The following is a 27,506-nucleotide window of genomic DNA, read 5'->3' on the forward strand; positions in this document are numbered from 1 at the left end:
TAATCTTTTAAATTTAGTTTACCTAACAAACCTAATTGTCATGTCCTTTTGATAAGGTGCAGATTTGTTGGTTCATCAGGGCAGCTGCTCATTTCACAAAAGGCTTGATATTGTAAAGATTTTTTAAAGATCAATTATGACATGGATTGGAATGTACTTTAGCATACACTGCTACAGTGTTTGTAAAATTGAATAACAATAGTATATTGGCTGTAACTCTAATGGACACTGGTATAGGGTTTGTAAAAGGTTAAAATACTGTGCACTGGTTGTACTGTTTGGGGTTGTGTGGGCTCCTTATAAGGTCAGGGTGAGGTTTAGCTGATTGATGTTGTGTTGGCATTAGGTTACCGCAGTGACTGCTCTATTTGCCTGTGCATTACACCACACAGCAGGTTACATAGTCTTGTGTTCTCCTGAGCTTTTGTTTGCCACCTGATGCAAACTTCTCCCTCATTTCCATTGCCTTGAGTCTCCACCCTGTTGTGTAAACTGTTCAAGAAGATGCAATAGAAACAAACTCAGGACAATTCCAGACAAGAGATCACTTTCAGGAAGTCACCAATGACAAGGGATCAATACCAATAAATGTATTTTCACTTCAATTTTTTCAAAGTTAGCTTGTTTTAGTGACAGCTAGTGATATCCTTTGGATTTGTTAGTATTTGTATTATTGCATGCTCGTTATTTGCTCTTTTAAGGAGGTTAATCTAAAAACAAGTCTTTAAGATCACATTAAACAAATTTGTTTGAAAATGTAAAAGGTATTTGTTCGTGTTGTGAGTTGTATGTTTGTATTTTGTTTGAAAATGTTATTTTAACCCTGACATTCAGGTTCCCTGTGTGGAATTAGTCACACTTTCTCAGTGATTTCCTGATAACCACAAATGCTGTTTTTTTTTAGTATATCCTTTGATTCAAATTTCAAAATATGTAAAATATAATGCACCTTGTCATTTTTATTTGTATCAATATATAATAGTAAACATTTTGATAAGGCTTCTAACAACTAATGGATTGCTGATTATTTGGGTTGTTTTGGCTCAAATAGCCATACATACTGAAACCTCACAAACCACCTGTTGCCACATATCTACACAGGCAGCTCGATGAATAGAGTCTGTTAGAATCTCATCAATGTCCCTGGAGAGGTGTTCTTATAATCTCATGAGTATCAGTAGTGGGGGCTTTCTGGGTGACACAGGGTACAATCCACATTGAGCCAATTAAAGGCTCCGTGGGGCCTCTCCTGGTCTCAGAGGCACCCTGGCAGATGGGCAGCCAATCAACAGGAGCAACGGCACGTGCTGCCAAGAACCATCTGGACCCCCACTCTCTCCCTTTGCTCACCCTCCCAACTCTCTGGGGGGTTTGAAAAGTATAGGGGGCAACAATGATGAGCACGCGTCTGGAGAACTAAGGAGGGGCGGGTCGAGTTAAATGTCACGGTCAATTAACTTGCTTCCAAAAGAGTTATGGCACGCTTTCAGAGTGTCAGACACGTGCAAGCTGGGGGGCGCAGGGCATGGGGGTTAAAGCACTATCACTAGCAGTGACAGATGGCATCTTCCCACTGTTTCCCTCAGTGTTTCCCCTAGAGATTAGGTCATATTAGCTCTGTTATTAGCAACAGGGTATTATGTCTTTATGAGTTGATTATGGCATGAGGCGGAGGGAGACACATCTAATAGGGTCTGCATACATCTGTCACTGTCAAGTCTTCATGAAAGAATATAATGCTCACTTAGCTCAGTAGGAGTTTTAACTGGCATGCCTATGAAAACAGGGAAAACAAATTCAGTCACGGTTTCCTGTTTAATTGAACATTTTTAATTATTAAATTATAACTTTGATTTGGGTTTATTTTTCATCAAGCAGGTGTTAATTGTTTAATGTCTTAATGATTTGTTAACTTAATTATACATGTAAACACATAACATCTGGCAAATGTAGTGCAAAATCACAGTGATTTCAGGAGGCTAAAAAAAAGCTTTGGGATTTTAATTATCAAAGTTGTTAATGTTGTTAAAGTTGTGAAATGATTAAGAGGTGTTAAAATTTTATTAGACAATATCACTTTATGGGCCCCTGTCACATCACTGTTGTCAGTAACCAGATATTGGCTAAGAGAGTACACCAATGTGGTTGCTTGGAGAAAGTTAATGGGTATGACTGAATAATTCTGCTCCGTCCCTCCCTTGTCTCTGAACAGGGCTCTGTGTTATTGGAGGAGCCTACCGACAGCCCCGCCCACAGCTCAGAGAATGGCAACACAGAAGAATCAATTGCGCCCCCACCACCTCCACCTCCGCCTCCTCTTCCCTCAAGCAATCCGACGCCAACACCCCCTCCGCCTCCTCCATTGCCCCCGGAGACGCCAACCACGCAGAATTACTCTGCCAGTAACACCTCCACCAACCAGCGACGCCTATCTTCCTCATCAGGAAGTGAGTGTCCCTTAACTATTTTTTTCCTCTCTTTTTCTTCATCCTTTAATTATTTATTTCTCTCCATTTCCTACGTATTTCTGGCACTAAAAATACAACACATTTCTGGTGAAATGTATGATTGAATAATTGTACAATTATTCATAGAAAGCAGAGCCCTGGTATTAATGGGCACAATTTAATCTCACTGGTAAAGATACATTGAGTCTGACCCTAGCATCCTAAATAACAGATTATAAATTAATGATGTAGGGCTACCATTACCTTGAAAACTAGTTCATCCACTTCCGTAAGTGCCTTGGGCTGCCCTGGATTCAGCAGTCTGACAGTGTACATGTTGATCAGTCCATGAGTCTATCTGTTCCAGAGCATATAACTATTTCTCAGAAAATGGTAACAGTAAGAATGCCTCAGAAAGATCTAATTAGTAATAAACCAAAATACACAATTAAGTAAACTATATAACAAATAACACACTTTAAAGCAATTTAAACACAACACACTGTCATAGCGAAGAAATCCACATAATTTTGCCCAGCACTATCAAAACTTGAACCTTAGAGAAGAGGAGGAAAACATTCCAAAATAGCAATTATTTGTCAATTATTTGTAAAAAAAAAAACAGTTCTAAGATGGCTGGGCATGCGACAGGGGCTCCAATGTAAAACAGCAGTAGCATTAAGAGTAACAACGGATAAAACATGCAAGAAACAACAGTATACTAATGCTGTTCCAAGTTTATTTTCCCCCAATTAACCCCTTAATGTACATTTCTGTTTATTGTATTACTGTTTTCTTTCATCGGCTCCATCTCCACCTGTTTTCCTCTCTTTTTGTTTGTTTTCCTCTGTTTTTGCCTGCCATGGTCTGTCCTCACTGCTGCTCTGTCAAGGTGGGGATATGTCTGCCTCTCAAAGAATTATGAAGAGTAAGTACGGACCACAAACCAGAGAGTCTTTCAACTAAATCAGTTCATTCATTGTACACAAATCCAATTTGGGGTGCACATTAGGCCTTTGTACTTTCCTTCTTATCATTAAAAAATGTATACTTTTTTAGAAAGGAAAAAAATCACATCAATTATAAAGGAAATTGTATATTTTGATTTACTTAAAGCCCTTTGTTCAAAATAAATAGAAGTAGTAGACAGGCTGAGATCCACCATGGTCAGAGAGCCAAAAGAACACCTGTGTCACCCTATAGTCGATAGAAGTGAACTCTACAAAGTTCCCTGTGAATAAAAAAAAAAAATGATTACAGTAAAACAGCCACATAGGGAACAGATGATTGAAGGAGAATTGTGGTGAGATTCTTGGACACAGCATGTGAGGAAGCTCATTATCACAAACAAATGTTTGTGAAGGATCAATTACAGTATAATATGAATTCAGCTTTGTGTTTTAGCTGACAAGCAACTCATAGCTCAATACACAGTACAGTTTTTTAATAAAGCAGAAATAGACAGCAAAATCAATTAAGCGGTAAACTGCTTGCTCCATGTAGGCATCTTAATCTTTAGTTCATAAAATATCCAATTTTCTTACTAATTATGCTCCACCTGCTGCCTAATGGTAGGATACCAATAAAATACTTACTGCTAAAGGGCAGGGTGTGCTTACTAATGGCATGATTTGTGTTTCAATGTTAAATCAGGAAATAAACAGGCAGTTAGGTGGCCATAAAATTAAACTCCACTAACACATCTTAGGGCTTAAGATGAATTTACAACTTAAATGGTCATTGTAAAGATGGCAACAAACCAGGTAGTAGATGGAAAATGCGGCTGCAACAATGAGAGAGACATTCTCTATTGTTTCCTATTGATCAACACAGGAAAGAGGATTATACTTTTAATATTTTGCAGGACACATCTTTATCTGAAGTGCTAAGGAACCGTGTGTGCTTCTTCATAATATGATTTGTTCTACAGTCTTAAATCAGGTAATAAACCGGCAGTTAGGTGGTCATAAAATGAAAGCCGCCAACACTTCTGAGATCTCAAGATGAATTTACAGATCAGATGCTCATTTTGATGGCAACAAACCAGGTGGCTGTAGACCTTTAGACGTTTCTTATTGTTTTCTATTGATTAACAAGACAAAGAATTTTACATTACAGGACCCATCTTTATCTGAAGTGCTTTGCAACAGCACAACTATTAACAGATGCAGCAGCTTGACTTTGACTTGAAACATTTTGTGCTGTGATGTCTATCGTGAGGGCTATTTGTCAAATGTTCCCTACCTTTCACAGCTCCACCCTCCTTTACATTCACCATGGCAGACCTGCCAAGTCCACACCCTTAAGCTTAAACAGAATTTAGCTACACACAACCTTTGACGCACAAATACTACGATGTATTCAAATAGATACAAGTACCGCAACTTTAGCCTAGTGTAATATATTGCCTTTTACACATCTGATTGTGGAAAATCAAGCGTTTCTGAAACTCTACAATGAAGATATATGAGGGGAAATGATTGAAGGTAGGCTACTTATATTGCCAAAATTAGAAATCTTTTTTTCCTGATACAGTTACATACGTTTTAAATAAGAGTATTTTTAGAAAAGTTTGGTAGCGTTCATTGCACCTGGCAATTGAGATCTATTGAACAATATACAGTATCTGTGAACTGACAGTGAACTAACTCGGGACAGCTGTCACAGGTTGTTGTAAAGTGTGTCAGGTTTCAGTTGCCACTTCCTTTAAATCAGAAATGTTTTACAGGCCACAGTTACAGTGTGTAACAGCACATTGTATAAAAGTCAGGCGTGTCGGTCACCAGTCTCTTACTTTTCTTTTTTCTAGTAAATGTGAGGTGAGACTGTATGCATGTCATGAATGCGTGTACGATTTAATTGTGTCAGGTTTGCTGCAGTAAGGATTGGTCTGGTAGGGTAGACTAACAAGCTGGGGATTGAATGGTGACTGTGTGTGCGTGCGTCCATGTGTGCGTGTTAATTCCTGGCCGGCTTGCCAATGGCTCGCTGTCACTTCCAGTTACTGGTGATTCCTTTAGATTTCCCCCAACTGTGATGATGGGTCTTTAATAGAAAGCTGCTCTCTCTTCCCCAAGTGAGAGAGACAGAAAGAGGGAGAGCAAGGGAGAGTGAGGAGGGTGTCAGGCTAGCAAGGCTGTGTCCAGCTAGACCATTGTGGTCGCCTCAACAGGGAACATTTTTACGGAAGGACTTTTTTTTTTCTTCATTCCCCAAGTAGACAATGAGCAATCAATGAGGGACTAAGGATATTCTATTTATTGGAGGTTTACATTCACTAAAACAGGTGAGGTAGCTGTTGGCTCTTACTGTGTTTGGGCCAATTTATGTGAAATGTAAATGTTTTAAAACAGTGTTTAAGTTTGGCTGCTATAAAAATTAGTTGTACATTCCATTATCACAATTGATCAGAGCGTTTTTCAGCCACATCTTAAACATTTGTTGCATAGATGCAATTAAATAGCTACCATGTTATTTTTCCTCTGAAATATATTTGTATTTGGTTAATCATGTGTTTATTTTATTTTTTAAATATTGATGTTTTGAAAAACTAAATGTGGCCTCACATGTAAGCTACTTTAACGTTGCCTGCACTTTCTTCCATTTTGTCTGTCCTTAAAAAGTGAAAACAAAGTTCCCTTGTAATTGCATTCCCAACAGAGGAGGTATTAGTCTGCCTGAATTTGTTGTATTGTTCCTCATATAAGCAGATTAGGGTCCATGGAAGCATGCATGCATTTTACCATAGACCAAGTTTTTAAAAAGTTAAAAGTTCAATAGTAGCTTAGCTGTGTATGGGTCAGGTGACAGAGATTGTGTGCCTCCTCTCTTTTGGGTCACTGTAGTGAAATAGTTTTGAATTATCTAATCCTGGCTCACTGCAATTGTTGATTGATGCAACAGTTGCCCATGTGCTGTATTTGTATTGGTTAATTTGAAATGTCTTTGACATGTATTTACTGGAGTTTGGCAGCTGGAAAAAAATTTAATAATCCAAACTGTGTTACAGAAAGACATGTCTTAAGAAAACCCTGAACCCCAAGGGATTTAAAGGCAAATGTTAATCAAAGTAAACACATCTAAAAAATGTATTTATTTAGCTTATCCTTGAGAGACAGTGGCTCAGTACATTATAATGGCCTCCTAACACTGTGCAACATGCTCGAAGTCAGCATTGTTACCTGCCTGATCGAATGAAATATTTACACACTGAAATGCCACCCAACCCTTCTCTCCCTCCCTCTTCTTCAGTGTCTCACTCTCTCCGTTTCTCTCTCCATCTATTCTGTCTTTACTACCTGGTTTCACTTTTCGGATCCATCCTTTTGTCTGCAGGCACAAAATCTTTCAACATGATGTCCCCCACCGGTGACAACTCGGAGCTACTGGCAGAGATCAAAGCAGGAAAGAGCCTCAAGCCAACACCTCAAAGTAAAGGCTACACCACTGTCTTTTCCAGCAGCGGACCCACAGGCAACAATGTAGGTCCACAGCCTTCCAGCACTACTGACTACAAATGCAGAACTGGTCATTTTGGTAATTTTAGAAATTCAGCAGTCACTCTGTCTTCATTCCTAATTAAGTCCAAGTAAATGTAAAGACACACTGACTTAAATGGATCCGCAACATTTTCCAAACCCATTAACATAAGCGACGTGCAACTTGCGACACATTAACTTTACACAAAAATGCCTAATGTGGGTTTCTAACTGTATGTTTCTTATGATTTTGTGGTGACAGGTTTTAAAAAAATCCAATGGTTACCAGTATTTTACACCCCATGTTCTCTTGTCCATTGGTGTCTTTATTTTTATCCAGGAAAACACAGCATCTCCACCAGAGACCCGCACATCTAGCCCACCAGCCAAGCCTTCATCCCCTCCACCATCCAATACTTCTGTCACCTCTCCACCCATTACCCCTAGTCCCAGCCCCAGTCCCACTGGCTCCGGATCTGCCAGGACCATGTCAACCTCTTTGAGCTACGAGAAACTGTCCTCCAACTCTGTGATCAATGGGAACGGAGCCGGCACGGCAGGAGCAGAATCAGGGCGGAAGATGAGCCTTGCAGATGTGGAGGCACTAGTGCCCACTCATGATGAACAGGGAAAAGCGATCCCTGAATGGAAGAGGCAGGTGATGGTGCGAAAACTTCAGGTCAAGATGCAAGAGGAGGAGGAGCACAAGCGCAAGGTAGGCTAATGTTGCAAAGCTTTCGAAAGATCTAGAAGTGTTATCGTGTCTTAGCTATCCCATTTGTGGTTCAGTAAATTTAAATTGCTCTGTAACCTTGATTACATATTGCTTCAGTTTGAAATAATTAACACAAAGGGGATAGCTGGTGCTTGGATTTGAGTGTTTTTTTTTTTGCTTTTTTTAACAATAAGGTTGTATGAATGTGATTTTAGTATTCGTGCATGACATAGGTTTGCTTTATTTTTGACTGGTCAAATAATGAGGGTAAAACATCCATTGGGAATTAAGACTACAAGTTTATTTAGCATCTATACCTTCTTGATAGCTAAAGGAGAGTTCATGTATTGTCAGATGAGCTGCTGCAAGGGACATGATCACTTTGAGCCTTTTTGCAGTTTAATTGTTGTCACCTGCCTTATGTACTTCATAATTCACCTATACTTCAGACCACATAATATGGCCAAAGTGATTCACATGGCTGAACTGAACTTGTTTCACAAAAATTTGATTATTTGGCTTCAGAATCAAATTACATCCACTAATCTAATAGTCACTGCGGTGTGTTAATATTATGTGTATTTAGTCAAGCAATTAATTAGTAATTCATACTGTAGCAATTTGAACACTTGTTAGGACTCTATGCAATATGTGATTGATTGATTAAATTTGATTGGTTAATATTAAATTTTAATCAAGGATTGCAATGTTAAACACTTAAATAATCTAGCAGGTAGAAATGTATCTAATGTCCTTTAGTAATGGGGAAAATTAGTGTTTTGTTTATTTGTTGAGATGCAGGGACATCACTAGAATAACTGGCTGTTGGGTCTAAAGTAGTAAACTAAGCTGAACATAAATAAATAACACATTGAAAGATAACTATTAGTAATTGCAAAACAGCATTGGACCTAAATAGTTTTAAATGTAGACAACCATGTACTCACTAATTTAACTTTTTAAATATTTGTTTGTTTCTTTATTTATCTCTATGCATGTTTCTTTTTTCATTTACAGTATTTATAAATAGAATGAATGATACTCTTTGGGGTGCAGTGACTTGAATACTTGGCTATAATGCCCATCACAACATTAACACACTTGACTAATGGATTCTCAGTGTGGGCTGATGTTTGGTGATGGAGTTTTGCGGCTTAAGTTCTTACATGCTGATTCAGTGGTGTGATGCCGAGCCTATTCACACTACCAGTAATAATAACAAAAATATAAAATACTTTTTTTTTTTTGAAAGAAGATCATGATACATTCTTAATCAGAAAAATCTTTGTTGCACTTTAGGTTGACAGTTTCAACTCTGCTGCACCTTGAACCACATCCAGTGTGGTTTCCTATCACTGTTGGGTGTGGACTGTTGCACTGGTGCCAGAACCCAACAGTGATGTAACATTGAAATAGTGCAGTGTTATATCATATTTCGGTTGCAGACAGATGATGGCAGTAAAAGCAGAATATTCAGCAGTTGTGTAGTTACTTTTTAAACTTATCAAGAACATAAAACACCTGACTCATAAAAATGGGTGAGAGAAAGAGGGAATGATAGATGTAAAAGAAATGCAATCAAGTGCCAAAAAAGTACGATTGTAGAAATGGTGTAAACTAATATATATATATATATATATATATATATATATATATATATATATATATATATATATATATATATGACAAATCTGTCTCTGTTCTCTTTGACTCAAAATAAAAGTAGAAAGCCATGTGCTTGTAATGAGGCAGTGCCATTGCACCACTAAATCCATGTAAATCATGTGTGTCACGATGGATTTGCACTGAAGTGTGTGTTCACACCAGGAACATCGAGCTGAAGGAACACCCCCTCCCCCTCCCCTTTTGTTCTTGTCTTTTGGTCTCCTTTGACCTTTGATTTAGTTTGCGGCAAGCGGCCACTACCAGCCTCAGGAATGGCACTACTCCCACATCCACAATGCCATTCTGGGCCCATTTGGGGAACTGATGACAGAGGATGACCTAAACCGTATTGAAAAGCAAATTGAGAACCTGCAGGTCATGCACAAGGTATCAGAAGTCGAGAAGGAGTTGGAAAAACTAGAGCAGGAGCTTCACCAACTCCTACCAGTTTCTGCTGCCCTCAATCAAGGGCACTTTTCAGTCAATCCAAAGCAGGTACATGGCCAAGCTGAAGATCTTCCAGCCTGGTGCAGCAACATTTCTACCCTGCTCAAGAATATGGCCATTCTTCTTGCCACACTGGGGGGAAAAGAGATTGACATCTTGGATCTAATATGCCCTGGATATTCTCAATTAGAGGCAAGGAATGTAAGCACAGGGCAGTCTGAACCAGCGGAATCCGGTGGCACCGGCTTTATTGGACGATCTCAGTCCTTCTCAACAAGAGAAAATGTGGAGAAAGAGATAAAGCAGTGTGGAGTTTCAGTAAAGAACCTCAAGGCCAATTATGAAATTCAGAATCATCAGTCTGCAGATAATGCAAATAGGGTGTACAAACGCAAGAGGTCACTTCCGGTGGTAAGTGAGTCTAGTTATCGTCCAGAGACAATTTGTGAGGATGTTGTCCCTTGTTCCTCTGCTGAGGTCTCTCAGTCTAATCCCAATGGAGATTTAACTTCAGTGGAGAAAGCAGCCTTATCGTTTGTTGAAGAGCCAATTATAATCGCATCTCATGCTCCTCACACATACGCAAACTCTGAGGTGGTTGCTCAAGCTAACATTGAACAGTTCAATCAGGTTCTTTCTGTAGACCCCATTTTAAATAATGATCAACTAACAAGAAGCTTGGAGGTGCAGACAGATCTCAGCTACGTCCAGGAATGCATTGAAATGAGGAAAGAAAGAATTGTCTTCTTGTTCCTTGAACACTGGCGAAAGTACACTATCTCTGAATCTTATCAGACTAAACATACTGGCAGGAGAGCAGATCATTTAGACGTGGGCTGGGAGGACTACAATGAATTTAGTGCACAGATTGGTGGGGAAATGCAGAGTGAAGACTACAAACTCTTCCTTTTTATGAAGTCAAAGCATGTAGTAGGGAATCTGATTGGCCACTGGAGGACAATCATGAGTCAAGTGCCCACACGCCAGATCCGCAGGCTGAGTCGTGCCCAGATGATCTACTGGCCAGAGCACTTCTTGCCACACATCAACGGGTCTCCTGTAAGCTACGAAAGCCTAACCCTTGACCTCTTCATGCTTGGATACTTCCAGTTGCTAGAAATGAACATGTCTCGCAGTGAGCGCAAATTCCGCCACCTCTTGTGCTACGAGATGTTTGACCGTCTTGGCAGCCATAAATGGGAGATCATAAGGCAGTTTCACAAGGAGGTGATGGAGGAAATTGAGAGAGGGAAGCGAGACTGGGTGGATGGTTTTGAAGACATAAAACTCAAATATTTTGAAGATTCAAATGATGGGGGAGGTGTGTTGACAGCTTCTTTACGTTGTACGTCTTCTGACATGTCCATGATGCACGAATCACTCCCGCCCCCACCTCCGCATCCTCCACCACCTCCACCACCTACCCATTCTGCACCCCCACCTCCAAATGTGCAGTCTGCTCCACCTGCATCATCACCACAACCTTCCCCACCAGCCTCACAATCAAATGTTTCTCCATCATCACCTGTTGTATCCCAGGATGCCATATCTGACAATTGCCAGTGCGTGGAGCAGGGAATCCTTAAGAACTTATTGGAGGAAAATACTCAAGGGGATGCAAAAACTAGTGAGCAGACGTCATCAAAGGAATCAGTTGTTTCTAATGGAATAGGTTCAGAGCAGGACCATTTGCCGAGCTTCACAATGGAAACTGTACAACACACTGAAGCAAAAGCTGAGACTCTGAAGGACACAAAAGAAAGCTCAGGACCAGATCAAGTAAAAGACGTTCCACCTGTTTCTGTTAAAATCATTGAGGAACCTCATGTTGATAAACCTTCAACCAGAGATGAACATAATGACGACTCAATTAAAGTTATCTATGAGCTAAAAGAGTTTAGCAATGAGGAGATCATCAGATACATTGACCGAAGCTTTGCTTTTTGGAAAGAGAAGGAAGCTGAGCTTTTTGATATCTAACAACTATTTGGACTAAGTGTCCACTAAAAGTCCAGTTTACCTGTACAACCAGAGAAGAAATGCATAAAGAGCAGGATCAGGGAAACTAGCCTGCAAAGTGGAGTATGCCGAGAACAGAAACTAATCTGGTGTGTTAGCTTTGAGGCCATGTCACATAAGGGACTTAACTGCAGCAAAGGGCATCCACTTAGCTGTACTGACTTTACCATTTGCATATGCTGAAGTGAATGAAAATAAAGCTTGTGATGTCAGACACACAAATTTTCTAAAATCATTTCATTTTGAATTGTGTTGAACCAAGGGCTTTTTGAATCTAGTATGATTGATTGCCATGACACACTACTAGGAAAGTTTTTAAAAGGAAAAGATTTGCCATAAAAGTCATGTAGTGTTTTCAGGTTATCTTTGTAATGGACATAACTGGTAAAACTCTGCACACTTTGTTTATATTTAAAACTCAGTGATTTACAATGTTTGAAATACAAGGGAGTCACTTCAAAATCTAACTCCAAAGAGTATATGGTTAGACTAAGGCCACTATAAATAAAATACTGACAGTTTAATAAATAATATCCATTCATTCTTAACCCAGTGAGGAAAAAACATTACAATCATTTTTAGGGTTTTGTTATTTGAAATCAAAAGGCAAACAATCAAGATCTCCAGTGGGTTTGCTAGCATTTAAGCTTGCGTTGTGGTTCAGAAATGGCTTTTCTTTAAGACTGTGACCTCATGCTGTTGTTCATAAAATGTGTTCCTTTCAGTATACAGTAGACTACATAGATAAACAGGTATGGTAAATGCAAGGTCTAAAAAACAGATCAGAGATTTTTAATTAGTAATTAAAAACTCAGAAATTGCAAAATTCTATCAGCAAAGTATTCATTTGACAAAGCTATTATCATATAAATTAAGCAAAAAATTTGAGGAATTGAAGTTCGATGAAGTCAGTTCTGTCTTTTTGTTCCCTCATAATTTGAGTGGATCTGAAATATTTTTCAAACTTTCTATAAATTAAATGCATGTTCCTTTATTATTTGGTTTCTACATTGCTGTTAAAATAAAGTTTGACATTTTTGTGATTACATGATTTTAGTAGTTCTTTTTTAAAACATTCTACTTTAACTGTTGGGGTTACTCAACTGATACACATGGCCAACAGAACATTTTAAATATTTGAATAGAAATCAGGCCATATAAATACATTTTAAATAATCCTAATGACAAACGTACCAATGGGAGAACCAGTCTTTGTCCAACACCAAACTCTTGAATGTGTAATCCTTCGCTGCAACGCATGTAGCAGCAAAGAACCACACTATTGTCATAGAGTCCTTTCTGCAGCATCAAGATTACCTTCAAATAACCCTCTTAGCAGTACCACCCGCTGACATGCTATCCATGGCTTATAGGAACCATAAGGCGGTTACAGTGAATCTTGATCAACTCACAGTCCAAAAGGGAAAGCAGTCAGCTGGCAATGCCGGTGTGCAGTATATCACCAGAGGTAGTGGTGACTTGAACTTGAAAGTATACTAGGCTATATTCTAAAATCATTTTGTAGACATAACAATGGATTTTGCCAATAAATGTTGGTGTTAACCTTTTTTTCTACAATTTCATTTTCGACCCAGCAGAGGCTGATTTACCAAGGGATCCTCTAAAAAGGTGTAGCTACTCTACAGTTGATTATTAGCTGACAAACAAGCAGTGGAGTATTACCGTTACGAAGCAGAGAGCCAGTTGCTAAATGAGTTACATTAACTACATGCTTTGTCCACACAAAGCACATTGATATTGCCACGAGTGACATCTGTATTGGGCTTGTTTTCTGTAAACAATGTGGCGACGGGTAACGTTAAGGCCCTTCACTTTGACTGTGTAGACTATTTTAGTCCTTAATATAAGTTTTAGAAACACTCAGAATATATATACTGTATATATACATAAATACACAGTGTGTATATATACATAAATACACAGTGTGTATATATATATAGATAGATGCATACAAACACACACACACATATACAGTAAATACACACACACACACACACACACACACAAAGGTTTAACCAAATATAAAACTATGCAGTAAAAAACTAACAGGTTGTGTAACTTTTTATAGTTGATTCAGGTAGAAGTCAGGTCAGGCATGAAATAGACGCATCAAGACTCAATCTGACTCGCACTGCCAAATTCATGACTCACAGCGACCCACTAGCAAAAATATATAGGTATTCAATAAGCTGTTCCTTTACCATCTTTAGCAGCAATAACCCTACACAAATTGCCACTTACCAGCTCATGATTTCTCTAATATTAAAATAATAAAATAATTTGCCTTACTTTTTAAATGCAACTTGCCGTTTACTAATATTAGTCAGATTAATGTGGCTTATAAACGTGAATTCAGAATTTCCCACTCAGAGGAACACAATTGAGAATAATCCAGAAGGGTGTACAGGCAGAATCACAAGTTATACAAATTTTACCTGAAACATTAAGAATTTTGAGAAACTGGCCTGTTGAAAACTTTTATTGCATCTGTTATTGATTGTAATGGATGCTTGCCAGGCTAATGCAATGTAATGGCTACTCTCTCTCGCTCATATGAATCTGCCCCAAAAACTAATACCTTTCTGGGTTCCATTGGGTATAGGCTGGGAAGCAGAATTTTATTTCTAACAGGAACGTTTTGATTCCTGTGTGAAGTCTGCTTGTATTCTCTATGTTCATCTGATCGCCATTCAGTGCTCTAGTTAACTCTCAAAGACAGTTGTGTGGACAGAGGATATAATTATTGATGTTATTAATGTTAATGTGAGTGATTTAATGTGAATTAAATGGGCAGTGCATTGTTGAGCTAAGATATTAAATAAGTCATTGATAAATTACAAGTTGGTTTGTATTGATGCACTCACTCAGCACTGCAATACAACATACTTTAAATATTTGTTTAAGTTCCTTACCTACTGTTCTTATAACATAGCTGGTATTGAATGGTGTAATCAGCTGATTGAATACTCCAAATCCTAAAATACGCAACACGGTGTAAAACCAGGTACAATTCATATGCGTTTACAAGTTGTAATCCAGTCACTTTCAAAATACTTTGTTTACACTGTCAGGGAGAAATTTCTACTTCAGTCACCTGAAACAATCATTGTTGCCAGTTATCATTCATTAGCAATAGCACTGTTAGCAAGTTACATGTAAACTGTGGCTATATAACGTAAGACTAACAAGCTGTATTCAGGGGACACGGTGGGGCTTAAGCAATCCTTTTACCAAAACCTAACAAAATATGGTGAAAATAAACTTTTAGCTGGCTTTCACAAACTGTTTGAAAGTACCAAACTCAAGTTGATCTGTGACTTGGGGATGAGCAGCAGCAAGCAGTATTCCAGTAGTAACACATAACCCACATTTGACCATGTAAATGGCCACTGCAAATCAGCTTTGTTAATTAGCACTTATTAGCATATCCCACAGCTATTGTTTTTTTTCTTCTTTTTTTTTCTTTCTCTGTTATTCCCAGGGGAATCATTAAACATTTACTGTGTAGATAATCTTACCTGGAATGTTTTCCGTGGCAAGTGAAATGCTGTAGTCAGAGGATCTTGTCAGACAAAGATGAGAAATCCAAGATGGCTGCCCTGTTTCTCTTCACCTCCAATTACAGCCTGAAAGAGAGAAAAGGATCCAGTTTCTGTTTGTGTGCGTTCACTGAGAACCTCCTGTAAAACAATGTCCTGTCCATTTAAAAGCCTTCATTTTATTCTAAAAAAAACAAGTATCTATTTTGTGTGTGTATGCGCTCTATTTTCTGTAGTAAGTGCATAAATCAGTTTACACAGTACTCCATATGCTCTATACACTAGTTTTTAAGTGTTTTCCTGCCCTCTTCAGCATTTTAAGGGTTTATGTGACCCTACAGGCATGAAACACATCAAAAAAACCTTTGAATAATTTGATTTTGGTTTTCAAAAGTACTACAACCACCTAGAAACTCCAGTTAACTCCAGCTTTCAGTAAGCAGGTTTGAGTAAATAACTTTGCTGAGTAAGACCCTGGAAATGCCAAAAAACTGCAACATGAATTGATGTAAGTATTTAAAAACTAAAATGTGTGTTTAATGACTTTGTTTTACACATGTGAATTGTTTGATGCAATACACAACTGTGGGACACCATTTATTGTCTTGAACATCATTTAAATGGTGTTTAATGTGATTTTAATCCATTTTGTCCTAACAATATTAGTTGGAGCACCCAGACCCAACTGGCAGCATGAAGTTACATGAATGTGATTAATGTGAATTTCCCGATTGTGGGATTCATAAAGCATCTTGAATTTTGAAGGGCTTGAATGTGTCCCCATAGAGTGACAGGAGTGAAGATGACTGTGACAGTACAGAACACTGATCCAATCTTTAGCCACATGCTTATGATGGTGTGGTGCAACTGTGGTAATGTAGAGAAGAATTACTGAGCATGTATGTGAAGCTGATGCGGGTCAAGTATTTAGCATGGTTAGATCCTTAAATAATAAAAGACACTTGGCCGGTCACCAAATATACATTATTGTTGTTTAATTGCCGTATATCTCACCAGAGGATGTCATCATGCAAAGCAGGATAAAAGGCTGTTAGTTAAAATCCATACTGACTGCTATTGGCCCCTATCTCTGTCCCTCTACAGGTTGAGGAGGAAGCTGCACGCCTGGCATCGATGCCGGCCTGGAGGAGAGACATGATGAAGAAGAAAATGGACGATGAGAGGTTGGTAACAAAGCTGTGTTGCTCTGCACATCTGCTTTTCATCTTTTCTTGTACCGTATTTATCATATCCTGGGCCAGTATGGGGAGAATGTGCTTATTGTGTTTACACCTGCTATTATGTTTGTGTGTCTCTTCACAAAAGTTACCTTGGAAATAGGGACAGGAAGTTCTTGCCGAAAATGACTTTGTCATATAATTGTTTTTTCTCATTTTCAAACATGTACTCTAGGGTCAGCTTACAGTGGTAGTATGTGAACCTTTTGGAATTTCATAGTTTTCTGAATAGATCTGTCAAAAAATGTAATCTGATCATCTAAGGCAAGGGTATTGACGAACGTGTCTGAAATAATAACTTTTTTTATTTCTTTTTGCCAATGTCTGTTTCCGTCCACTTTCTTTGTGTTCTTCGCAGTGTGTGGAGGAAGGTCCGGCAAAGCAAGACTATGCTAAAGTAAACCTAACATGCCTGAGACAAGACATACAGTTTAACACCTCTTACCCAATGGAATGTAATGCAACTCAAGCAGTTACTAAAGCTGTGGTTTGATAGTTTGTACACAGAACGTTTTCCTAAAGTGGCCAGCGTCCGTCACTCTTAAAATATAGGGTACTTGCACTAGGGGTTAAGTGTTAGATCTACTCAAAACTGCTGCTTTAACTGGCGCATGTATGTTTGGTCTACAGTATTGGGCTTGGCAACCGACCTCACTGCACAGTGCATTCTGGGACATAAACAAGAGGGCGCCGCCATATTGAGAGGCCAAATCTGGCAAGACTTAACCCTCATGTTGTCCTCGGGTCAAATTCTCCCATTTTCCTATATTAATATTCTTTTTAATTACCCCTTTCATTAATTTTGGGGTGTCTTTTTCAATTTTATAGCATTTAGAGAAATAAAATTGACGTGTTTTTGTAAAAGTTGACATATTCCAATCTGTGATTACCCATCAACATACATTCCTTTAATTTTGGTCTAAAAAATTCCTAATTTCTGCTTTTCTAACTCAAACATTGGGTATAATTTCCTATAAATTAAGTTTATTGACCATAAATTCTCAAAATAACTGTAAAACTAAAGTTAGTAAGTTAGTGTTACGTAGTGTTGAAAACGTCAAAAAAAGCATCAAGTGTTGAAAAAAGGGACCAAAATGTGAGAAAAACTTAAAAATGTTGATTAAAAACTTCAAAAAAAAGGGGTTGAATTTTAATTTTGACTGGAAGACAACACAAGGGTTTAACCAACCAGTTACCATAGGTACACAAAAATAATAGTGTCAAATAATGTCAAACAATGTTGAAAAGTCGATTAAAAGAACAAAATGTATTATACAGAGACAAACTTCTACCGGACGAGGTAGAAGTTTGTTTCTTCCGTATGAGGGGCCTGTAAGAAAATGTACCCGAGACCCCAACGATTTACCTCCTCTGATTTTTCCAGATTGTTATATAAATTTCTGTGCTTCAGCCTATATCTGTCTCTACAGTGTTGTACTAAACCTTTGTTGATCTTCTTGTATAGTTATATAACTACAATCATCTCCACTTAACATTATGTAATATTCACTTTTTTTATTTTGTCATAGACAAGTCTTAAAATAACAACTTTAACTTATTGAATAACTCTTTCTGTTGAGATATTTACATCTTTTTTTTCTTGTGCTTATGTCCTTCTGATGTGACAGGGAACAAAAAAGGTAAGAAAACATTACTTATTCCACATAGTAATGTTTAAATAACATTACATTTCTTGTAAATCTGTTAAATGACTAGAAAACAAGTCTTTAGAATTTCAAAATGTCCTTAGACACTATGAATTTAAGATCAAGACTTCCATCTAGTGGCAAACATTGGCCACTGTATGCCAATGGGAGTGGGAGCATTAGTGCTAAAATCCCATAAGGTTTTTTAGATGAATTAAAACTGACAGGGTGAAACAAGTCTTGGCCCTATGTTTAACAACTATTTCCTTAACTATAGAAGAAGTCAGCCATTATCTAGATATGCCCGTGTTAAAAACTAAAATGTCAAAAAGAGCAATAAGAAAGCGGAGTGGCGGTATTAGTCATAAAACGTAGCCTAACGTTACGTTGTTGTTGTTGTAAGGGTTAACCCTGCTAACGGCTAACGTCCCTACAGCTGTTGTCGTGTTTGGCTAGCCCTACTGAGGAATGAGGCAGACGTGGTATCTTATACTAAAGTATACATAGAACAAGGACAAACTCACATGTCTAGCTAGCTTTTGTCACAGAAAAGCTAAAAGACCTAATTGTCTATCGCAGAATAACACCATTAACACCATTAACACCATAAACTAACTTCAGCTAAAGGTCCACAAGACCACCCTCACTCACCATTAATTTGAGCCCTAAAACACTCCTCAGTGGGCTGGAACAGGTGGCATTGTAAGTAGCTTAAGTAATGATAATAACCGAATGCTTAGCTAACACTGCCGTGTTTTTAGTTTTTAGTAGCTACAGTTAGCCAGTTGCTTGATTGTTTTATCTTCGCCCTCTGACCTCAGTTCGTTTTGGTATGTCTAAGCAGGGAAATTGATAAAATAAAACATAAAATGCATTCCATGCAGGTGAGTGTGTTCCAGGTGCATGCAAGTTCGCTGGTATGGCTCACTGGAACACTTGGAACCAAAACATCGTTATTGAATATTTTCTTTTCCTGTTATGGCATGTCAACATGTAGCCAACATGTATGGTGGCTTTTTTTTTTTTACATTTTCAGAAACTCATTCATTGTTATACTGTATTTGTTTTCTTTTTAAAGATTATTTTTTGGGGCATTTAGGCCTTCATTTTACAGGACAGATGAAGACATGAAAGGGGAGAGAAAGGGGAAATAACATGCAGCAAAGGGCCACAGGCCGGAGTCAAACCCTGGTCCGCTGCACAAAGGAGTAAACCTTTACAAATGGGCACCTGCTCTACCAACTGAGTTATCTGGGCACCCGACTGCTATACTGTTTAATGGTTTCACTGTTTAATTTCACTGAAACTTACTGATATGGTCTAATGTATTGTTTTCTAGTATTCTATTCTTTTTTTCTATTTGTTATTTCCTTTCGTGAACTACCCACAAACACATTTGATTTGAAATGTCTGCCATGAAATAGGTCTAAATTAAATGCAGGGGGAAAGTATGTGCATGTGTGTGTAACAGGGGGGCCCGACCTCAACCCCACCATTACTATCCACAACTATAAGCCAGGCTTTATCACTCAACATCCGTGACGGACCTTAATGCTCTTGTGGCTATAGGGGAGCAAATCCCTGCAGCCATATAATGGCCAGTTGGCATGTTTTGGATGAGATGTTAATGTCAACACACTTTTGGATCTGTAGTGTAAAAATAAAGGAAAATAATAATGACCAAAAAGATCCCCCCCAAAAATTTGAAGATTCAAACTACAGTACTAACAGTATCTATATGGTAATTGACAATATGTCTGTGTTTGTGTACATTATGTAATATATATATATATATATATATATATATAGTGTTATATTTATTATGTTGTATTATATTTATTAGAAGTTCTTTAAACAAATTCCCTTTTAAGAAAACCTCATAAAAGCTCCCTGTACAATTCTAACTTCTATTCTGTTTCTGGCCATTTGCCTACCTTTCTTCATGGATGCATGTAGAAAAGTGGAGCAGCAGGCCAAACAGGCCAAGGAGATGGAGGAGAAGACAGAGCTGGAGCGACTACGGACCCTGGGCTACGATGAGACCAAGCTGGCCCCCTGGCAGCGACAGATCATTCTGAAGAAAGGGGATATAGCCAAACAGTGAAATGGGCCATCTCCACATCCTCTGCCCCGCAGCACTCCCCACCCTCACATACCTACCCCAAGGCCTTCTCCAAACACCTCCCCATACCTGATCCTCCAATCAGCACTGTACATTGGACAGCGGGGAAGAGCCTCTCTCCTCTAAACCCTGTCTCACCTTTCAACCTCAAAAACAGGACCATGCTGTGGTTACTGTTGTCCACACCGGCTTTGAGGCTCAGCTCTGGTGGCGTGACTCGCCACCTCCCATTGAAAGTCTCATGGACACAAACTCTTGGTCTTTTAGTGCTAACAATAGCTGTGACATGCACTGATTCTCCTCGCTTAAAACATTTGCTATAAATGCATATGTCCTTACTTAAATTAAGATTATCTGTAGTATCTATCTACTTGCTTTCCTGCAAATCAATAAAAGCTATTTCACATAGAAGATTTACTCAAAGAGATTTGTGATAGATGGAAAAGGGGATACTGAGCATTTTTGCCATGGTGAAAAAGCCTGTTATTGCATGTCTATTATCCCCTCATTAGACACACTCACCATTATGTAAAGAATGGAAAAGAAGCTCACAGTTGTATCATCTGAAGATGGCATGGACATACTCAGCAAAGGCTTAATTAACCCTTGAGCAGCTAATGCATTCTGTGTGTAGACAATACCACATCTTTATCATCTTATATATTTAGTCAGGACAGTTTTGTATCAAGCACATAGAAGCACTTTCTAAATGGCTTCATTTTACTGCCAGAGTTGTAATCCTAACACTGCTCAAACTGATCTGTTTCTTTAGAAAAGTGTGTTGTCATTTCTCTGTGGATTTGGAAAATTGATATATATCATATTTTAAAGAATGTAAAGATTATGTAGCTGTGTAAATTGAATTTTACTAATTATCAATGGAGACAAAGCTGCAATGCTCCAATTATTTTTTTCTATATGTGACCTAAATGTTAAGCTATTGTGATGATGAATGTGAAATGTTGTATGTGTTGCATAATGTGTATGAGCAGGTTATGTATTATTAGGCACATTTGACCCCAGGACCCTTAAATACAAAAAATTAACAAACACACATACATGTGAGTAGAATCCTGCTAGGTTTCTATTTTAACATTGACTAACAGCCCCGTTTTTCTTTTTTTAAATAAAGACGCCTCATCTACACACTGAATATTGCAAAAGTAGCAAAAAGACATCAGTTTGTCCTGTGTCTTGTTCCGGCCTTTGTCCCACTAACCTGGAGGATAAATCTTTGATGAGCAGAAAGCTTACAAAATACAGAGTGCTCTTCGTCTGCCAGAAACAGCCATGACATCAAAAATGTACTGTTCCTTAGATAATGCCAGCAAAATCTGCAGCCGCTAGTGTGAGGAGTCCAGTTTTCAATACTTAATACTTCTTTAGGCCAAAGAAATAAATAAGATGAACAAAACTTATATAATGTACTCTATAGTACTCATTCAGGCAGATGCATACACAACAGAACTGACACAAATGCCAGGTTGATAATCGTACAGCTGATTTTATTCAGCTTTTTATAAAAAGTTACTTTCAGTTCCAGAATTTCAATTTCACAAATGTGTTGGGCATGGGTTCATCAATTTGGGGCTAAATATGGAAATGTGGGAAAGCTGTGTTGAATGTGTTTGGTAGAACTGAGGAGACACATTTAAAATGTTCGCAGAGCATGAATCTGTGACATTTAAGAGCAACTGAACCTCACAATTATGCAGGATGTCTCTACCTGAGCGTGGGACACAAGTATTCCCACATGATGGAAAATATTCTCTATGTTTACTACATTTATGTTGATGATGTACATTTTTGCAGATGTAGGGTATCAAGCATACACAGCATGTCGTCATGAAAGACATGGTCCTGGTTGGGGAATCATTTGGAAATATTCTAATTAACTTTCATCAGATGCCATATGATGTTGAAATTGAAAATGATGTAAACGTCATTGCCATTTGATTTTCGATATATATTTAAACTCTGTACATAGTGACCCTCTCCGATTTTTGTCATTTCATTGTTTCCATTTTGCATTACATTACATGTCTCAGCCTTGCTTGAATAGAATGTTGGCTAACTCATGTATAACTATTAAGACTGTTGAAAATGAAGACAATAAATCTTTAATCACCAAACAGTGTTCAGAGTGTGCTTGTGTTGCCTCCAACAGAAACCCATGTACAATAAAATCCACTAGATTAGTGCAAAAATAAAAAGCCCTTGAATAAATCCTACGTTAATATGTTCCGTTTTTGTTGAGGTTGATTAACCTGGAGTCATTTTTTAGGCTTTTGTTTGTGTAGCTGCATTGGACGGAGTTAAAGAGGGATGTTTATGCTTTGAGAAAGTTGACATACAGGGCTGTAACTCCAATATCAGGAAAATACTGTTGGAACAACAAGAATGGCAGATTTAAAATGTATAGGTAATTACAGCCAAAATACCGCCAATCCTTATACTACTACTACTACTATTAACAATAATAATAGTAGCGTTAAGTAAAAATGGTAATATACAATTTTAAAAAATGAATAAAATAAATCAACCTGACTCCATGTTTTTGTTTTACACTTGGGAGTACAATTTCCATGTGCCACACTTTTTACATTTATTTACTGGTTATTGTTTTCGAACAATCTTTATAATAAGAAATCTCAAACCCAAAATCTCAGAAATGTGGGGAAGATTTTGAAATGTTTAATTTTTGTATGTGTACCTATATCAATGTACCATGTATTCTGTTTTTTTCATTCATTATTGCAAAACAAGTTCAATGACACATACCATGTATTCTCTACATTGGGTTTTTTTTCAACAGGGGGTCCGGGACCCCTATGGGATCCTCAGAGTCAATGCAGGGGGGCCTCCAAATTATTGTTGATTTTTGAAATTGTTTTCAATGAATCCAACATATTATTGGCAAATATACAGTAAATCCCCACTGAAGATAGGCTTACTGGCCTATAGGTAAGGTATAGTCACTAAGGTAGCCATCCAAAGATACAGTTAATCATGAAGATTTACTGAGCCTCATGTATGATTTAGAATAAAAACATGACTTACAAAATCATGGCAACAATTATTAGGCTATTTTAATAGCTTAGTATTTTATGAAAAAATGGTACGCAGGCTATAAAGGCTTTAGGCCACCCTACATGTTATTGTAGGCACAGTTTAATTTGCAGCTTCATTTTATCCCATAGATGTCGTATGAGGTCCCTGCTCCATCTATCTTTCAGTTAAGGGGTCCTTGGCTTAAAAAACGTTGGAGACCCCTGCTCCACATGCAGCGTAAATAAATCAGTGACGAGGCAGTTCAGTGTCCCCTGTTGATCACCAGAGGGCGCCAATGAGCTATTTGTTGCCAATCAGGCATGTCACCAGACAGAAATAACATCAGAAAGAAAGAAAGAAACAGTAGAAATTTGATGGAAGATCAAAAAAGGAGAACATTTTATATTCGTGTATTGGAAAATGATTTTAACTACATGTCCAACATAAACTCTACATGACATTTTAAATGAATTTGATTGAAATATGGCTTAATGTGGCCAAGCTGGATTGTGAAGGAGTCCATCGTCACAGAAACAGCAGCTAAACTTTTTTTCTGTAGAAAAGCTTGCTTCCGTAGTTGCAAGCCTGCTTCGATCTAAATTGGCACTTTTCGGTGATTGATTGACACTCACCTGTGGTGACGTAAGCAGCACGGCTTAATGGGCGCCTGCAAACAAGAGGAAGTGAGTGAGAAGAAATATGTGAAAGAGGGGAGTGGAGGACTGCATCTGCTGCTAAAGTTGGACTTCTCAACGAACCGGACAGCTCGAGAACCGCCGGACTGAGTCGTCATATTATTTGACAGGAAGGCTGGTGTTTGAAAGGTCACCTCACGCAGGTAAGGCAGCTGATGAACTGCTCAAAGGTTTGTTGTTTGCTGAACTGCGTTTCGCCTTGCTGTTATGAACCATGGGAATGGGAAGCAGACATTTTTGCTCCCACCCTAATCCGTCTTTCAGGCAGCGGAGTTATTGGAAATTTAGACTGGGACTGAATAGAAAAAATAAGCAAATTCCAAGTTTTGCTGTAGGTGTTCAATCAGTAGGCTATGTCTTTTAAACGTGAAGTTAAAGCAGTTTTTATTGTCTGTGATGAATATAATTGTACATATAACGACATGTTTATAAGAGTTAGACCTGCATAATAACGTGCCTGTGTGTCTGCACATAAACATTACAGGCTCTTTGCACAGGGCAGGTTTGGAGTATCGATCAGAGACGATGATGTGAATAAGTTTTCTTGTAGTTTCTGTGGCGGACCAATTTGCTGGAGCACGTCTCTGTGTACTTTTGTGTGGGAAAGTGCAGGGTAGGAGTGAGCTGTGAGTCACGGGTTGATCGAGTCCCTTGATATGAGTTTGAGGCTGCTGCTCCTTCCAACTGTGTGGAATCAGATCAATAGTCAGGCTTCTTTCTTCAATGGGGTGAGATCTTGCAGCTAAGGCTGTGCAAGTAGTCAACATTTTAATCGCGATTACGATTTCAGCTCTGTAAAAAACGAATAATCGAGTAAAAATATTATTTTCCACATTACGTTTTGCAAGTAGCACGCTTATTGTCTTGTGATCTGAATGGGGGAAAGTATTTAGGGAATATTTACAGTTGTAAGTGTTAACTTTTTTAAGTTAAATAATCGCGGCATCTTTTGAAAAGTCAATGAATAGCCTAATCGTGATTTCAATGTTGACCAAAATAATCGTGATCATGATTTATTTCCATTATCGAGCAGCCCTGGGAGCCCCATTTTAGGTCACTTGTGGTATTTAGGGTTATCCAGACAAGAGACACACAGTCATACCCCTGCTTTTTCCCCATGTCTTTATTTAAGGTGCCTGTTTATACATGTTCCTGTCTGTTTGAACTTCTCCTGGTTATGCATGTAAAAGCTGTAATTTCCCCTCCTCTTCAGACACCTTCAATGTTGTAAGTGCTGAAGAGCTCAGGTGACCGTGGGAGGACACCATGGCCAGCAGCCAGTCAAACAACTGCATGGGTGACCAGGACCCACTGGTTCTGGAGAACCGCTTCTCCACAGAACTCTATATATCTGAGCCTGGCGATGATTGCCAGTCCCAAAGCACCCCCACACCCCACTCTGAAACATTCACACCCCAGGAAGATGCAGTAGATAGACTGGTGGTGCCTCAGACGGTGGTATTGAGCACCCAGAGTCCTGCAGCGCAGAAGGTTGGCACCCGCCAGCTCATACCCAAGTATTTAGCCGGCCGGCCTAAAAACCGCCACCACACCACCGTGGTGACGTTCCCAGTAGGACTGGAGAACTCCACCAGTGTAACCCGGAGCCGCCACTCAACCCAGGGGCCAGATTTGTCCTGGGAGGATTATGACAGTGATGGAGACGGCTTTGCTTTGAGGAGGAACCGCAGGAACAAGTCATACAGAGCTGCTGTGACAAGCCTGGACATTGAAGCCATGGCGTCGGAGGGAGGGCCTGCAACCACACTGAAACCGGTTATAGAGGACAGAGCCTCCAGTCCTGGTCCATCTCGCAACACTGGACGCAAGGTACATAGGCCAAGGGGTTGGGGGACAAAGGGCAGTATTGTACTTTCCATTTATCATAAACTTATAGTTGATTAAACTGAATTTGTATTGTAGAAAGATAATTTTATCCACTTATCTGTTGGATTTTTGGAGTGTTTTGTAATTGAGGACTATCAGAAGCAACTGGTTAATGAAAATGTCAATTTTGATGCAACTTATGTCCTTCAGATAAAAACAGAGCCCGGCTGATGCAGTTTTGCTGTTCTAAAAACTTCATAGGCCACAGCCTGCATAGCCAATAACATTAGGCGACCTCTGTCAAATTCTCCTTTTTAGTCATAGTGATGATTCGATGTTTCCCCAACTGTTTCCTATCTTCCAGACCAGTACCAGTGTTAAGGAAATCCCCATGTTTTTTTTTGTTTTTTAACCAGTGTATTTTAAAACTCTCAATTTAAGGATCGAAGAACGAGGCAGTGCTGAAGAGAGAATTACTTTTTGGAGAAAAAGAGATCTAATAAAAACTGAGTATTACTGAGGCACATTCCACATGTTAAACCTAGGCTGCACTGCTGTCTCCCTTCTAGCGATTCCTGGGGAGAAAGAGGAACCAGAACCAACATGGGTCCTTCAAAGATGGTATGTTCACTGATTTGTCACCCTGTCCACTTCCCTAAATTTGGCAACAGTACAACAAATAGATTATAAATAACAATGTTTATTTTTTATTAGGTTGCAAAGCAATTTTGTGTTGAAGAATTTCTCATTGGAAATGTAAAAAAAACACTGAACTTGGTGTGTGGGTGCAATAAAGTCTGTGTCGAAAGAGTGGATGCCTTGAGGCAACGGGAGAGAACAGAACAGGAAATCATTCACTCTGAACGATCCCAGAATGCTAAATGTCAGATTGTTGAGTCTTGAGTGTTGAAATTTGATGTCCTGTACCTTTCAGACACTGCTACTTCTCCAGTTTTAATTTGAATAATTTCCAAGTAATAATTATGCAGACTTGATGCTTTCATTGAGGAGTTGTTTGTCCACTAAACAGATGCATTCTCACCTCCCTTAGGGCTTAGGCTTATGTTCATTATGTTCCAAGAATCCTCTGGCCTCTGCTTATTTATGAAGTCCCCATGAATGTGGTGGACATAAATTGAGCATAAGGTGAGCAGCTATCTACACAGATGGCTGGGTCTGCTGCGTAGCCTAAGTAACATCGGACTATATGGGAACACCAACAATCTCGGGCCCCTTTTAGCTCAGTCAGGGAGGAGTTCTTTGTTGCACGGGCACAGGAACACTTGCAGTGATCTGGTTTCAGAGATGCCAAAGTGTCTGGTGCAGGGATTGTTGTGAGGACAAGGAGGAAGCGGAGGGCAGCCGAGGCAGTCCACCAAGCCGGCCAATGCATGCCAAAGCCATACACTTCATAAGGAATGGACAAAGCCAAAGAAGACACCCCAAAACTGCTCTGTACGTTTTTTTTTTTCTCCACGCCCCAAGACTGAACGATGACAGTCTACCTGGAAAGTCAGCTGAAAATTTTAACACACATCAGACTCAGAATCAGAAATACTGTATTGATCCTCGAAGGGAAATTCTGTGTTGCAGTTG

The 27,506-nt window shown here is 38.8% G+C and overlaps 2 protein-coding genes and 1 long non-coding RNA gene across 8 annotated transcripts in view; 2 read left to right on the forward strand and 1 right to left on the reverse strand.

Annotated features, from left to right (window-relative positions):
- Positions 1-22,471, forward strand: part of espn (espin) — a 48,355-nt gene extending 25,884 nt beyond the window's left edge. For 2 of the 6 annotated variants that reach the window (XM_032521719.1, XM_032521721.1), the window contains exons 9-15: positions 2,213-2,447; positions 3,340-3,375; positions 6,783-6,928; positions 7,266-7,640; positions 16,436-16,515; positions 18,189-18,209; positions 20,172-22,471. In XM_032521719.1, coding sequence (XP_032377610.1) covers positions 2,213-2,447; positions 3,340-3,375; positions 6,783-6,928; positions 7,266-7,640; positions 16,436-16,515; positions 18,189-18,209; positions 20,172-20,319 — 1,041 coding nt within the window. In that variant the 3' untranslated portion in view covers positions 20,320-22,471. Of the gene's footprint in view, positions 1-2,212; positions 2,448-3,339; positions 3,376-6,782; positions 6,929-7,265; positions 7,641-16,435; positions 16,516-16,927; positions 17,149-18,188; positions 18,210-20,171 lie in introns of those variants that run through there. The other 4 variants (XM_032521722.1, XM_032521724.1, XM_032521723.1 and 1 more) reach the window with 4 other exon arrangements.
- LOC116693052 (uncharacterized) lies at positions 3,204-16,467 on the reverse strand. The gene is made up of 3 exons (XR_004332840.1): positions 16,346-16,467; positions 15,311-15,418; positions 3,204-3,678 (listed from the first exon to the last, which is right to left on the reverse strand). It is a non-coding gene; the product is annotated as an uncharacterized LOC116693052 (long non-coding RNA).
- A 1,551-nt stretch (positions 22,472-24,022) lies between the features above and the next one.
- Positions 24,023-27,506, forward strand: part of arhgef16 (Rho guanine nucleotide exchange factor (GEF) 16) — a 15,144-nt gene continuing 11,660 nt past the window's right edge. Inside the window, exons 1-3 of the mRNA XM_032521727.1 lie at positions 24,023-24,226; positions 25,297-25,913; positions 26,480-26,531. Of these exons, the coding sequence (XP_032377618.1) occupies positions 25,350-25,913; positions 26,480-26,531 (616 nt within the window). The 5' untranslated portion in view covers positions 24,023-24,226; positions 25,297-25,349. The remainder of the gene's footprint in view (positions 24,227-25,296; positions 25,914-26,479; positions 26,532-27,506) is intronic.

The sequence above is a fragment of the Etheostoma spectabile genome, chromosome 7, assembly GCF_008692095.1.
Source record: "Etheostoma spectabile isolate EspeVRDwgs_2016 chromosome 7, UIUC_Espe_1.0, whole genome shotgun sequence".
NCBI lineage: Eukaryota > Metazoa > Chordata > Actinopteri > Perciformes > Percidae > Etheostoma > Etheostoma spectabile.